Raw genomic sequence first — 13,461 nt, forward strand, 5'->3', positions numbered from 1 at the left:
GGGGAAGAAGTATTTGCTCCATACACGCCATAACGCCCCTTCCAACTCCGACAGACCAGAATGAGGTTCGTTAGCCGTACCCATAGCTCTCAATACCAGTGCCTCCGAGTTGGCTAATGCGCTGGAGTACGAACTGCGTCAAGATGATAAAGTGACTGAAACATATACGTTATTCTGGGAGGGTTGGGGGAGGGGGGAGGGAGGGCTTGGTGTTCCTACTTACCAGTGCTAGACAATAATCAATCAAAATCACCCGTCATTACCGCCTGAAAAACTTCAATTAGAGTAAAGTATCAATGGACCTGTTAGTCAATAATGCTGTCCCTGGAGTGCAATTATCTCCTCGCACGTCTCATGGGGTCAATATGACTCTTCAGGGACACATCACGAAATACCCGAGCGCCGCTGGGATATACTTGCTTCAGTAAATTCATTTCCCTCTTACCATGCCAACCGCACTCCAAATAATCCCCGATTCACCCCATCAACTAACACCCCGCCTCAGAATCCCTCCAAGGAAACCGAGAAATCCCAGCTGAATGCACAGATAACACTTTTCACCTACAATGGCCTGATGAACTCGCATCCACCTACGGGCTCACAGACATCTCGTTGGTATTAGCGCAAGGCCCTGACAGAGGAGGGTTCGAAATCCTAAGATCTTCTAACAGTCGCTACTACATTGGCGATGAGATGTCTGATTGGATGTTCGAAATAAGGAAGTCCACAACATATTCGGGGATATTGCATGTTATGAATACTACGGGGGAGAACGGATAAGGACGAAATCGCTGAAGCGGGTCCCGTATGCGGAGCAGCCAGATTCAGGGCATAGTAAGGAGATCGCGTGCTGTAAGACGTGTGCCAAGTTACAAGCTGCCAATTCTCAATTCCAATGCAAATCTTGATGGGATTGGCTGTTGTAATGACGTTATTCAGCTCGTTTGGGATAGGCTATGATGTAGTAATGTGATGAACGTAATGAACCAAGTAGGATGGGGCTCGGATGCGAGATAAGATAGATCTCACTAGCTGTATGTGGTTAGTGGGTTGCTATTTATGGACTAGTTTGTGTAATGCTTGGCGTGCGTCATGTTGACGGGGGGTGATTCAACCACTCCGTTTACTTTATTCCTGACTATATAACTCCCTTCAATTATATTCTCAATGATGTTCTCCCAATTTACTCATCACATACAACTACTCATTGCCATTGAATCTCTCAATCCTCCCTTGCAACACCTACATCACCACAATCATGATGAACAGATCCCCCAGAGTCGCTACCCGCTGTCTGCGACAGCAACGCCTCCGCCAATCAGCCGGTCGCTACCGTAACGCTCGATTCCAATCCTCGTCCTCGTCTTCGTCCTCTTCCTCCGGCTCCACTGGCACCGGTAGCAGCAATCCCGCCCTGGTCGGCGGTCTCAGCGGCGGTCTCGTCGCCATCGTCACCGGCTACACATGGTACCACTTTTCGGGAGCCCGCAAAGCCGTCAAGACCATGAAACAGACACAGGTCTATGCCGATCAAGTAAAGCAAGGTATCATCAACAACGCTCCAGAGCCGGACAAGGCGCTGAACTGGCTGCGCGATACGCTGAAGAGCTATGCGGTGTTTCTCCCCGGCGTGAGCCAGCACATTGATACTGCGTTCGATGATCTGGAGAAGGTGAAGCAACGGCATGGGCCTGAGGTAGATAGCATCGTGCGGGATGCGTATAAGGAGCTGAAGTCGCTGGGAAGCAAGGGTGGTTCGAATGCGGATACCGCTATTCAGGCATTGCAGGTGCTGCAGAAGAGTCTGACGCGCTTGATGGAGTTGTCTGGCGATGCTGCCGGAGATATTCTTGATAACCACCCGTGGTTGCAGGAGAAGGTTGGTGGTGGATGGAAGCAGTTGAAGGAGATGGGAGAAGCGTATGGACCGCAGGCAAAGGAAGAGGTGGATAAGACGAGGGAGCAACTTGCCGGAGTGGCCAAGAAAGGATTCAGTCTTGCGTCGGTGGAGGAGGTAAGGAAGCTTATTCAGGAGAAGTCGGAGAAGTTGCAGAAACTTGGGGATGAGATGTGGCAGAAGGGGTTGGAGGAGAGTAAGCAGTACTTGGATAAGAATCCGAAGGTCAAGGAGTTGGTGGAGAATAATGCGGATGCATTGAAGAAGGGCAATGTTAGTGAGTTGTGGGGTATGGTGAAGGAGGCTGCGTCATCAGGCAAGACGGAGCAGGTGGAGAAGTATGTCAAGGAGAAGGTCGATCAGGCACAGCAAAGTGGGTCTTTTGATTTGAGCAAGTGGGCGGATATGGTTCCTGGAGGATCGAATGTTCTGGGCCAGTTGCAGTCGCTTCGCACGCTGCAGGAGAAGAAGGGCAAGGAGGCTGAGAATGTCCTCAAGGAGACGATGGATGAAATCCAGCAGGTTTTGAAGAAAAGAAAGGAGCAGATGGAGAAGCTCGCCAGTGAGGCGAAGAAGGATAACTAGTGTCTCCGTGTGGAACTTAATGTCTATGTGAGATGAAGTACCATCGATCGATGATTAGATCTAATAAGAAATGTTCTAGAAATTTTTGACAAAACCCATTCTAACTTTTGTGCCGGTTGATGAGCTCACGACTTGACGTTAGTACGCCTTGTACGCCCTTGGCAATCTCGAACCGTCCGTCGTACAGTGGATAGACCACAACAGCGAAAAAGGCACAAAATTGCCAGATGATTGCGACCGAAGTCCACCCCGAGAAAAATGATTTGGTGAAGATATAGTTGCGATAGAGCGGCATTGGCCAGAGCACAAAGGTAATCAAAACCAAAACCACGAACATGGCCCACGCGATCCATGACCATCGGTGCAGCTTCCGCAGGGTGTCTTCTGTGAAAGGGTGGCGCACGTCGTCTAAACTGAGACGGCTCGGGGTTGACGTCGGGCTGGCATCCGTCGAGATATAGACCCCTTCAACCTTGGTCTCTTGAGCTGCAGGCGGCGAGGTTCTGGTCGGTGCTTCTTCGGCGAGTTCGATCCTGAGGAACTCTCTCCAGTCGAACGTGTATGGACGGTATAGAGAAATTACCACGGAATAGAGAGCAGGCGAGAAGAAAGAGCCGATAGCGCCGTACAATGCGGGCAGCTCTTCTCCAGTCGTGGTCATGTTCACGGCCCCATACATTGACTTGGCCGTGGCAAGCCAAATGGCGAGACCAGTAAAGAAGCCAAGCACTGGCGAAGCGATAGCGGCGAGGCGCGTCTGGCGGGACCAGAACAGAGTCAGTCCGAGAGGGATGATCCCTGGACAGGACAGAATAGGCCGAAAGTAGCCGATCCACGTCATATTGGCGCCTCCGTAGTTGAGAGCAATGGAAATTCCGGTAATAAAGATGGCATGGAATACGACTGTTATGTGACTAACTCCCAGGAGCCGGCGATCACTGGCTTGGGGGTTGATGTACGTCTTGTACATATCAAATGACAGAATACTGCTGACGGCGATCATTGAGGATGAGACGGTGCTGGTCAATGCCATGAATAATAGCACGAAAAAGGCGATCATTCCAGACTCTCCAAGAAGGGCTTTGACCAGGTACGGCATCACCATGCCTTTGCTGACCTCAGTTGTCGTGATATCAACGGGATAGGTGGGCCAGATGGGAGTGTGGTGGAGCGCTCGAGCAGTCAGGCCAATAACAGTGCCTAAACCCCAGGGGATACCAAAGACAGCTATGGCAGCCAAGTTGTATGCCGGTACGGTAGAATTCACTTCACTGGCGAAGGACTTTTGCCAAAACGCAGTGTCCTATATCAGAGTGAGTCTTGATGTTTGCCATATAACTGGAGGAAAGGAATGGATGGGCCTACCATAACTACCAGAGCTAGATTACCGAATTTCAAGATCAAGCCCCAGATAATGGCGCCTTTCGATTTCATTGTGAGCAGCGATCCCTCAAAGTTCCCGGAGATGTAATTTTCGCTCGCAGTTGCGACAACCTTGTCGTAAAGTCCAGCCAATCCGCCAACCTCGGGATGTGTGAGGACGGAGAGAGTAAAATAAATTATCAGAATTAAGGCGACTGCGGTGTGCAGAAAGTCGGTCAGAAACGTCGCCTTCAGCCCCCCGACAGCCGTGTAAAGAACAACTTTGCCATAATTCGTCAGTATAATACCCTGTGATATTCAATGACCGAGCTTACCTCCTAGGGGAATCAAGATGGTCGCAGCAACGAAGTTCATGCCGGAAACCCCATTAATCAACTGGGATCCGGTTAAAATCATCGAGGCACAGCCAAACACGTTGTTCGTCAAATTCAAGACCATGTAGATAACATGTCCGATCCAGCCGTACCGCATACGAGTGATCTCAAGCGATGTGTGGGCATACGGGACCCGGATTTTGGCCATGACACCCAAGGCAGCCATCAAGGCGATCTGGAAACAGAGACCTGATCCCCACCACTGTATGAGTGATGCATATCAGCATCTGACATAACTAAATCTCAAGGCTTTAAACATACTAGCGGTACTGCCAATCCATAGCGATAGCACATCGCCGCAGATAGCACCGTCTCGTTGATCCACATCCACGAGGAGAACACAGCAGACGCAGTCAAACCTGTGCCAACTGATCGATTTGCGACCATGAACATCTCCGACGTGCCAGAATCCTCAGACAGATACACTTTCTGCACCTTGATTGCGATAAGAATCACCCCACAGAAGAACACACCAAGGCCGATAAGGAGGCCATAGGCCGTCCCTTGCGTAACGAGTTCGACAGCTGCCATGGTGACCAATGCGCTACGCGGCAAAAATGACCATCAGACCTCGGGTTGCCGAGGAAGTTACATGGATGCCAGGCATCATGTCTTAAGTATCTGCTGGATGAGCACCATGCCTAGCGGCTCGCCGATAACCGTCAGTGTCACGCTGTTCTTGGCTATGATGGCGTTATACATAACCCGGCCGAGAACAGGGCGGGGAAGCTACAAGGATGCAGCTGTGAGCCGCTTAATACGGCATTGGTTTCACGGTGGATGAACTGAGTTGCTAGACAGAGATCGGGTGGCCCCTTGCTGGTGGGAGGGGATATGGCGTGCGCCCTGCCGCCGATGGCAACACCAGCGGGAGAGGATCTGATAGGCTTTGTCGGCCAGTAGCGTATCTAAATGACCTAGACCTTACTTTGAATTGGCTGGCCAGGAGTGAAGATCCAAGCACCCAATGGTGCAGAAGGATCACGCATGCTGGTTCTTCTCCTCGACTGTTCTTATGCTTCTATTGGAGCCTGAGGCAGAAAGGCATGGCATCAGGGCAATGAACAGAACTCCACAGAGACCGACGCATGCAAAATGACACGTACAGAGTATGTTTGTAGCTTACTCTTCAGTCTTATATTGCGGCTGCTAGCTTAACGTGGGTCGCAGATGTCCAGTTTCAGCTGGGGCTATAGTTGACTGTTACAAATCCCAATGAGGTTGTTGTGAAGCGATATAATGGAGAAGATCTCAGTCGCAGCCTGACTTATAAGGCAGTCAGATGGGTCGGGCAGGGTTACTCCGACCACTGCTTGATAAGAAGTCACGTGTCACCAATCTTATCGCCACTATCTTATCGCTAATTGACTTCCCTTGGAGTTGATCATCATCGAATAGTTAATACTTTGCCTGTCTGATATGGATTGTGCCAAAATTCATACATTTATTCTTCCAAATTATTAGTACTCACTCCTCTTTCCCGAGCTATAGTGCATACCAATTGACCGAAGCTGAAGCTCCATCATCACGATGCTACTAAATGAACCACCATCGTCGTAATGTGTTAAGAATATATATCTTCGGTAGTACCAGCTCAATAATGGTCCTACTCGACCAGGCTTCATCACACAAATGATGTACTACTAGTATGTAAGTCACGACGAGACGAGACTCTTTTCGAATACCTAAGGAGCCATCCCTCTCCATTTGAGACGAGTTGACCATAGTTATCTCCAAGATAGACGCGCTGTTTACTGGTTAAAAATGACCAAAATCTGACGGCCAGCCCAGTAAGAGGGGGAGGGGAATTAACCGCCGATCATCGGTGATTTATTCCAGATATCTATCTCCCTTTACAAGAACCACCCCTCTAGCACTGACTATATATGGCTATATCATCTATCGAACAAACTGAACTCTTCTATCATATGTCAAACTAAACAGATGCCGCAACCGCCTTATCAACCACCGCCGCAATCTTCCCCACCAACATCTCCGGCTCACTCAGCATCGGCGAATGACCCGCGCTACAGCGATCAATCTCCGCCCGGGCCAACTTAGCAAATCCGCCCTGAAATGTAGCCGGTGCAGCCTGATCACCCTCACAGATGAGATAGGTAGATGGCAGATACTCATACGCCGCCCGAGTGGTGGGCGTGGTTTGTACCAAGTAAGACTGCGGAATGAGGCGCGATTCCCACAGGGCTGCTTCGGCGTCCGGGAGATCACTGTACAGAGTTTTGGCTCCGTTCATGATACGGAAGCGGCCGTCGGACTAAAAGCAAGAAATTAAGCTGGTCCTTAAGATATGAGACGGATTGGATGATGGAAAAAACATACGGTTACATAATTGTTTGGCGACTCGCCAAATGTTGATACGACGGATGTGCCCTCGGGGAGAACAAAGGCAGCATAGTAGAAAAGATGTAAAACACCGCCCTTCTTGCCCTCTGCTTGACGGGAAGTATAGGCGAGGGACTGGGGAATAGCCGTACTGCCCACGATGCCACCGTATGAATGCATTACAACGACGACGGATCTTTCCTCTTTTTCGATGAGCTGCTGTAAGGTTTCGGCGACGGTGCGTGTGTCGTCTTCCATTGTGCGGGTTGGGAAGTCATCGGCCTCTACGTCGGTGCAGCTGGGGAGGGTTGGGTGGATGACGGGGTATCCTAGGTCGCGAAGTCCCGCTGCTAACTTGGCGTAAACGAGGGGGGTCTGGAAGGAGCCTTGGATGAGTACGATTGAGGGTTTCTCGGTAGCCATTGTATTTGGGGAATTTAATCCTTGTGTAATTTGGGTTGTAGGTGGTTGTTGGCAGAAGTGAGAACAAGAAGTTCGAAATGGGGAAAAATGTAAGCGCGCCCGGGCACTAGTTTAAAGACCCTTGGTTGAGTGGCATCCTGGGCTGATCATCCCTGCTGATTCCGTTACAGTTCGCCGATCGGCAGACTCCATCGGAGAATAGTCGTTCCCTGTGATTGATGTATAAGATGCCATCTGTTTAATCCTAATAGGCACTTCGGTTTCAAACTTCCTCAACATACAGCAGGAACCTCCCATTTCACTCATGGATATGTCAAAAACCCGGACCAACAATCAAATACACCTGCATTAAGCATACCAGCTAAACCAGACATCTCCAGCGCCCTCCTTAGATCAAGCCTATCCCATTTCTCCCGAAAACTGTCCAATTCCACCTCATCAAATGTACGATCCCCTTCCATCTCCGACAACGAACTGGAATTCGGAAAAAGGCTGCAAAACTGGTCTCGAAGGCCCCCACCCCCCTATCTTCTGAAAGTCCACAGACAAGGCATAAGTCTTCGGCGGAAGCGTAATCTCATTCTTCTGTGGAGACACCTGCAACATCCGCAAAATCACCTTCATAAGAGTCCAGTTTCGAGACAAGGCACAAGAGGTGACACAAAGTTCTGTGAAGGCGCTGCAATGGTCACTGTTGTCAAGGTCCTCTGCGAGAGTGAAGAGGGCCATACCTACCCAGTGAATGGTCGTCGGTGAAATGTCATCTGGTCCCCACCGGGTGCGACGAATGTATAGAAAGTCGATGATTGCTAAGGCGGAATCCATGCAGCCTTCCTTGCTCCCTCGCGGGCTACCTTGAGATTATTTTTACCGTTCGTGTCTTCCTTCTTGACAAGGCTCCAAAGCATGATCACCACCGCGTGATAGAGCATACTGGATGCAGGTACTCTGGTTAGTAGAACGATAATAAAAGTCCATGCTGTTGTCGGTTTCGGGTTGGGTTATGATCCTTACTGCAAACTCAACGATTGAGGAACAGTGGGGTTGTCGGGGGTTAGGCATGTAGGAAGTTTGCTCTTCCAGTCGTCTAGCCGTTCCTGGATATCTTTCAGGGCCCTTTCCAGTTCATCGCGCGGTGACTTGAGGCCGCTCGCGAACACGAGTCGATTCGCATCCACGTTGATCTCACTTAGCGCAGTGAACCTGTTCAGAACGCAAGGGATGTGGGATTGAACTGGATCCATTTGCCGGGGGTACGCGGTCCAGATATCTTCCTGGGAATGATCATTGGCCATGTGCTTCATGAGCGAGATTGATGCCGTTCTAGAAAATAGCTTAGGGTTGAAAGGTGCTAGCAGCCAGATGTGAGCAGACTTACGCTGTAAGATTGTAGATGCCCCAGATGGTATTGTCAATTGCGCGACTTTCCCTGGTAGGGGTCGTGGACGGCGAGTCAAGATGCTTCTTAACGCATTCCTCAGCCATGCTGCGAACTTGACCGAGATACCACCAGCCCATGCGATCTTTTCCCATAGCCGCCATACTGGATAGTGAGGTTTAATGACGGGACAAGTGATCTAGTTGGGAATTAGCTCACCACACGAACAGCACCCCGCAGCCTTGGATGGATGGCATGTCAAGCCGACCCTCTATCTTCTCGTAGAGCTTCCGCGCTTCCTCGTAAAAATGGACGCCTTTCGAATTTGGATTACTCGGGTCAGCATAAGCCTCCGGATAGTCGGAGTGATACTAGGTTCGCCAATTAGCGGACCACAAACAAACGCTCTGTGATACTCGTGAGCTTACGCATGCCTCGGCCAGAATGCAGTTCACAAGGAATGGAGAACAAAATTGCGAATTCGTCTTTCCTGCCACAGCGTCACGAAGAAAGAGCTCCCGATCAATCCAGTTATAGAAGGGATGACTCCAGGTCAACCATAAGGAGATTAGATGAGAGACAAAATCGTCACTTTCAGTGACCGAGGTCCACGGGGCCGCTGGAATACGATAGATGGGTATATCTACGAGATGCTGGATATTCGGCGCTCGATGCGAGGACGTTTGTTTTCTCTCATTTCCCAGCATCGGCGTCTGATTGTCGATTCCAGCCAAGGTCGGCGTGGTTTCTCGATCAAGCTCCGAAATGTCGTTATCTATGTGAAGTTTGACTTCGCTGAGTGGAGCCTTACTTCGCATGAGGTTGAAAACTTGCATAGCCTTGGAGTCAGAGCTATTTTGAAGTGTCTTGACTAGCTGCAGCAAGTCATCACGCTCTTCCTCCAGCTTTACAATCTTCCGTTTGTCCGCCAGCTTCCGCCGCTTGTCTTCTTCCAAGTCGAATACACACGAAAGGCGACGTTCGGTACACCGGTCGCACAGGGAGGCGCCTTCTCTAATTTGACACTGCCACGGTTCAGCATCTGTGGTAAAATATCTAGGGATTGTGAAGAATTGCTGCTACCCGCGCCTTAGTTCGTTTGCACTCCCGGCATGCTGTTGATGCCTTGCGAAGCCGAGGGACCGAGGCGTTAGGGGTAGAGGAAGGGTTGGAGGTAACTGGGCGCAGTGGAGCTGGAGCGATGGGCTGCATTATGGCGATATTGGGAAGTATTGAAGGTTAACGGTGGGGTCGGCAAGGAAGTTTCAGTGGTCTTTATCAATACTATGGAGAGATAGTTGGAGTGGGGTTGGTGCTGGTGATACAGGGACAACTCTGTGAACCAAGGGGGGTGGTGGAACGGCGCCGGATAATTCAGCCGCCCGTAAAAGCTGGTTTTTCCATCTTGACAGATATGGATCCCTCCACTGTGCATGGGTCAATTGCAAGCTGCTGATTGGGTTGATGATCATGTGGGTTTGCATTAGTAGCCTATTGTCGGTGACGCTGGCGGTACCATAATGCCCATCCCGACCGCCTCGAAGCATCAGTTATGGCCGGGAGGTTCCATGGCAAAGCACAAGGACGTCCTGTAAAAGCAGTCCGTTGATCATATTCCCATAAGCGGACGTGGCTCTCATAAGTTAAACATCCGATAGGCAATATTCAGTGAATATAAAATTCATAACCCTGGATACGCACTTGTCAATTTGTCATGGAAAAATCCAAAGTCAGGCTTCTCGTTGTCGCAGTGGTTCGAGGACAGACCATGTGCCTATAAGGACATGGGTGCTGCCTCCCTGATGGCTTACCAGAGCTAATTGTGAATTGCGTGTCATTGCGTATGCACTTCTATGTCTCCTCATGAACCAGGTAGGTGGCTGTAATCACTGATAATCTGCTCATACACAGGCAATTCTCGCACTTATACATGAAATGCTCGGTATATTCCAAATACTTCATTTATTAATCCTCTCATGAGTCACTCTATTTGATAAATAATAAATATTAGCATTAACATATGTACAGGAAGTCTTTGAGGACTGACCCGTTATAAGGTTTCGATGGATTGTCACCTACTAGATTTTTCCATGTCACTGACTGCACATCCAAAAGGACAAGGCTCTTCATAACGACCAACCTGAATCAGCAGTTCCTTTTGTGTGATGAACAATCCCACCGAGACTACAATCCCACCGAGACTACAATCCTACCGAGACTATCATCACCACTAGTCACATCTCCACGATCTAAAACAACAGAATGTCCGAATTGTATCGCCTAGATCAGCCAAATTGTGAAGTTGTGCGCTGGGCCGAGCGCTTAAAACAGATCCTCACGCAAAAACACAACCCCATCACCCAGTCCGAGACCCAAAGCGGCTTCCACCCACTCAAGTACAATATCGTTCTTGAAAGGAGGATTTTCGAAGATAAGAGCCCTTATGAGGTCTGTAAAATTGTGCACCACGATTACAACGAAATCATTATTGTCGTCGGTTGCAGTAAAACGCCCAACACCAAGCTCCCCACATCTGTGTGGTTGGACGCAAGAGCGCACGAATTGTGTGCTGAGACTGACTCGAGATTGCCGTCTGATAAAGGTCTCTATGTTGCAAAGGTGTGGCTGGGTCAAGTACACTTTTTCAGGGCTGTGCGCTCATATGGTGGTTGTTATGCTATGCATCCCATTGTCAAGGGAGACAGATGGCTACTGGATGGGGATACCGATTTGGTCTATGATATCTTGAATGAGATCAGAGCGCAGTTTGGTTTCCCTCCACTTCATGAGCCTTTTGTGCAGCTGAGCTCGTTGGAGAACGATCAAGTTCTTGCGGAGACCTCCAGAATCATGTCTGAGTCTAATCCGAAGGTTGATTATTGTGATTGGTCCACTGATACCGATCATGAGGGAAATACTGTGGTTGATAGTCAGGTGGAAAGGGAGCACTGAAGCGAGTGGCCAGGGACAATTCTAGAGTGCTGATATGATTTTGTTTTGTGATCAGTGTGATTTGTCTCTTGGTCAGCGATTGTGGCTTGTACTTCGGGTTATTCCTTTGCCCTGGAATCACTATTACCTTTAGTGCAGACTACCTCAACAATACATTAATTAATCTTTGGTTCACATACTTTGCAGATCATTGCTTTATTCGACTGTATATTCCAAGACAAGGCGCTGCCGCACAAGCATTATGGTATTCACGCCAATATCATACCGGATACTGGATGGTGTAGCGTAAGGTGAAGGCAGGACTTTGAATGGTAAGGCGTGAATTTGAAATACATAAAGCGCTTTATATTATGAATCTGAATAATATGATTAGACGGGAATGTCGGCAGTAAACAATGTTCACAGTTAATAAGAGTCATCCCCTGCCCAAATTATCAGCAGCACCTATAAAGCCTTCGCCTGCGCCACCTTCCTCTTCCTTCCCTTTCCGTGACAAATAGCCATTTTATCAGGATCAAGAAGAATACTTGGTATTCATAGTTTTCCCAATAACTAAGAATGGAATTATGGTCAATTGTCAGACATACACATAACATAACCAGGCTCAAGAGGCTTTATTAGAAAGCTCACTTTGATATACCGCCTTGCCTAACTGTACCCTTACTTTCTGACATAATAACATACCCACAGTCCGTCAAACTCAAAAGGCGAATGCCACGAATTTGAATTTCGTGACTAGCATTCACAGAGAATGAATTGCATACGAAGTTCCTCATATTATTTAGCCTCATCGATACTGAAAAGAAATAGACGGTGCATACTAATTGCACTACTTCTTCCACCACGTCCCAGTGACCGGTCTATCTGCAGTTTGAGAAGGACCTGGATTTTGGGAACAAGAAATGCGTTATATACGGCATGTCCTGAACACCAGCTATGTAGTTCAGTACACAACTACAATCCAGCCAACGCCGGAAAAGAGCCCATACCGTCGAAGTACTCAAAGTGAATATTGTTCGCACAGGGACACCGCTAAGAGAGGGCATATACCGGAGCCCGGAGTGATGCTGTCCTCTTCAACACACTGGAAAAGAATAGGAGCAGAGCACAGAGTACCAGAATAGTGCATCCCTTCATTACTTAATGCGATCGATCAATCTACCATCTCTATGAGAACGATATGGATATTTATCTGAATATCCCCGATGAACGCGGATATTTAGTACCGGGTAGAACCGGTTACTCACCCTTGAATACGTGAACAACGCTCATGGATCCTCTTTTTGTGCCACGCCTGAAGGCTGGGTGAGTCAGATATCCTCCATGTGCTGCTATACATTATTCCGAATGACACATAATAAACGCAATTCCCACCGGGCTGGAGGAACCGCAAGGGGATAGATGTTATATTTATGTTCCGGGCACGATGAGAGAAAGGAAACCGACGAAGGTATCAAGGTGTACTTTGATTTGGTAAAGACTGAATCTCAGGCTTGAAAATCTCAAAAGAGTCTCCTCATCTTTTCCAGTGACAAGTCTGATTCCAGAACTTCCCGGTAAGTTTTCTTGCAATTTGGAGGTTGTTACCAATGGAAATGGACTATCTCGTCGAAGGATTGGTTTCCTGTGACCCTTAATTTCTGTACGCTGCTTTGGCTGTGCTTTTGCCTTATCTACGATCTATTGCTTGAATATACGAAGTGTTGTTGTTAGCATACTCTCGCAAAAACCGAGATGGATACCAGGTTAGTTCAGAACCGTTCTTTGCGCTCATTTGTGAGGTGGTCATTTTTATTATTTGCAGTTTGAGATAAACATCGAACTACGTCGAGGTGTTGAAGAAACTATATCGACTGTCTGGATGAACAGGCCATTCGCTATGATACAGAAGTTGATGGGAAATGGGATAAAGCAAATCTGGTAGTCTATGAAGCTAAGATACTAGGAGACAGGTGCCTACAACACACATCTTGCGCATTGACAAGCAGCACATTTGTGAGCACTTCGACTTTGACTAGTATTGTCTCACATATAGTAACCTCATTATAGAGTGATATACAATGGCTACGTGCCTATGTTGTTTTTCAGGCAAATTACCCCAGTCCGGTTCCATTGTATACCCTCGA

At 48.5% G+C, this 13,461-nt stretch overlaps 5 protein-coding genes across 5 annotated transcripts; 2 read left to right on the forward strand and 3 right to left on the reverse strand.

Annotated features, from left to right (window-relative positions):
- Window positions 1-1,258: 1,258 nt before the first annotated feature.
- On the forward strand, window positions 1,259-2,482 carry AKAW2_61077S (uncharacterized protein; the record flags this gene model as incomplete). Its single annotated transcript, XM_041693273.1, has 1 exon — window positions 1,259-2,482. The coding sequence occupies one exon, from the start codon at window positions 1,259-1,261 to the stop codon at window positions 2,480-2,482; it is 1,224 nt and encodes a 407-aa protein (XP_041546575.1).
- A 100-nt stretch (window positions 2,483-2,582) lies between these two features.
- Window positions 2,583-4,770, reverse strand: AKAW2_61078A (sodium:solute symporter family protein; the record flags this gene model as incomplete). Its single annotated transcript, XM_041693274.1, has 4 exons — window positions 2,583-3,785; window positions 3,848-4,125; window positions 4,180-4,441; window positions 4,501-4,770. The coding sequence occupies 4 exons, from the start codon at window positions 4,768-4,770 to the stop codon at window positions 2,583-2,585; spliced, it is 2,013 nt and encodes a 670-aa protein (XP_041546576.1).
- A 1,405-nt stretch (window positions 4,771-6,175) lies between these two features.
- Window positions 6,176-7,005, reverse strand: AKAW2_61079A (alpha/beta hydrolase; the record flags this gene model as incomplete). Its single annotated transcript, XM_041693275.1, has 2 exons — window positions 6,176-6,514; window positions 6,580-7,005. 2 exons carry the CDS (start codon window positions 7,003-7,005, stop codon window positions 6,176-6,178), a joined length of 765 nt encoding a protein of 254 aa, XP_041546577.1.
- Window positions 7,006-8,015: 1,010 nt separating this feature from the next.
- On the reverse strand, window positions 8,016-9,595 carry AKAW2_61080A (uncharacterized protein; the record flags this gene model as incomplete). Its single annotated transcript, XM_041693276.1, has 5 exons — window positions 8,016-8,328; window positions 8,384-8,548; window positions 8,603-8,754; window positions 8,812-9,408; window positions 9,467-9,595. 5 exons carry the CDS (start codon window positions 9,593-9,595, stop codon window positions 8,016-8,018), a joined length of 1,356 nt encoding a protein of 451 aa, XP_041546578.1.
- A 1,050-nt stretch (window positions 9,596-10,645) lies between these two features.
- Window positions 10,646-11,335, forward strand: AKAW2_61081S (uncharacterized protein; the record flags this gene model as incomplete). Its single annotated transcript, XM_041693277.1, has 1 exon — window positions 10,646-11,335. The coding sequence occupies one exon, from the start codon at window positions 10,646-10,648 to the stop codon at window positions 11,333-11,335; it is 690 nt and encodes a 229-aa protein (XP_041546579.1).
- Between the last annotated feature and the right edge of the window lie 2,126 nt (window positions 11,336-13,461).

This window comes from Aspergillus luchuensis, chromosome 6, assembly GCF_016861625.1.
Source record: "Aspergillus luchuensis IFO 4308 DNA, chromosome 6, nearly complete sequence".
NCBI classification, from domain to species: domain Eukaryota; kingdom Fungi; phylum Ascomycota; class Eurotiomycetes; order Eurotiales; family Aspergillaceae; genus Aspergillus; species Aspergillus luchuensis.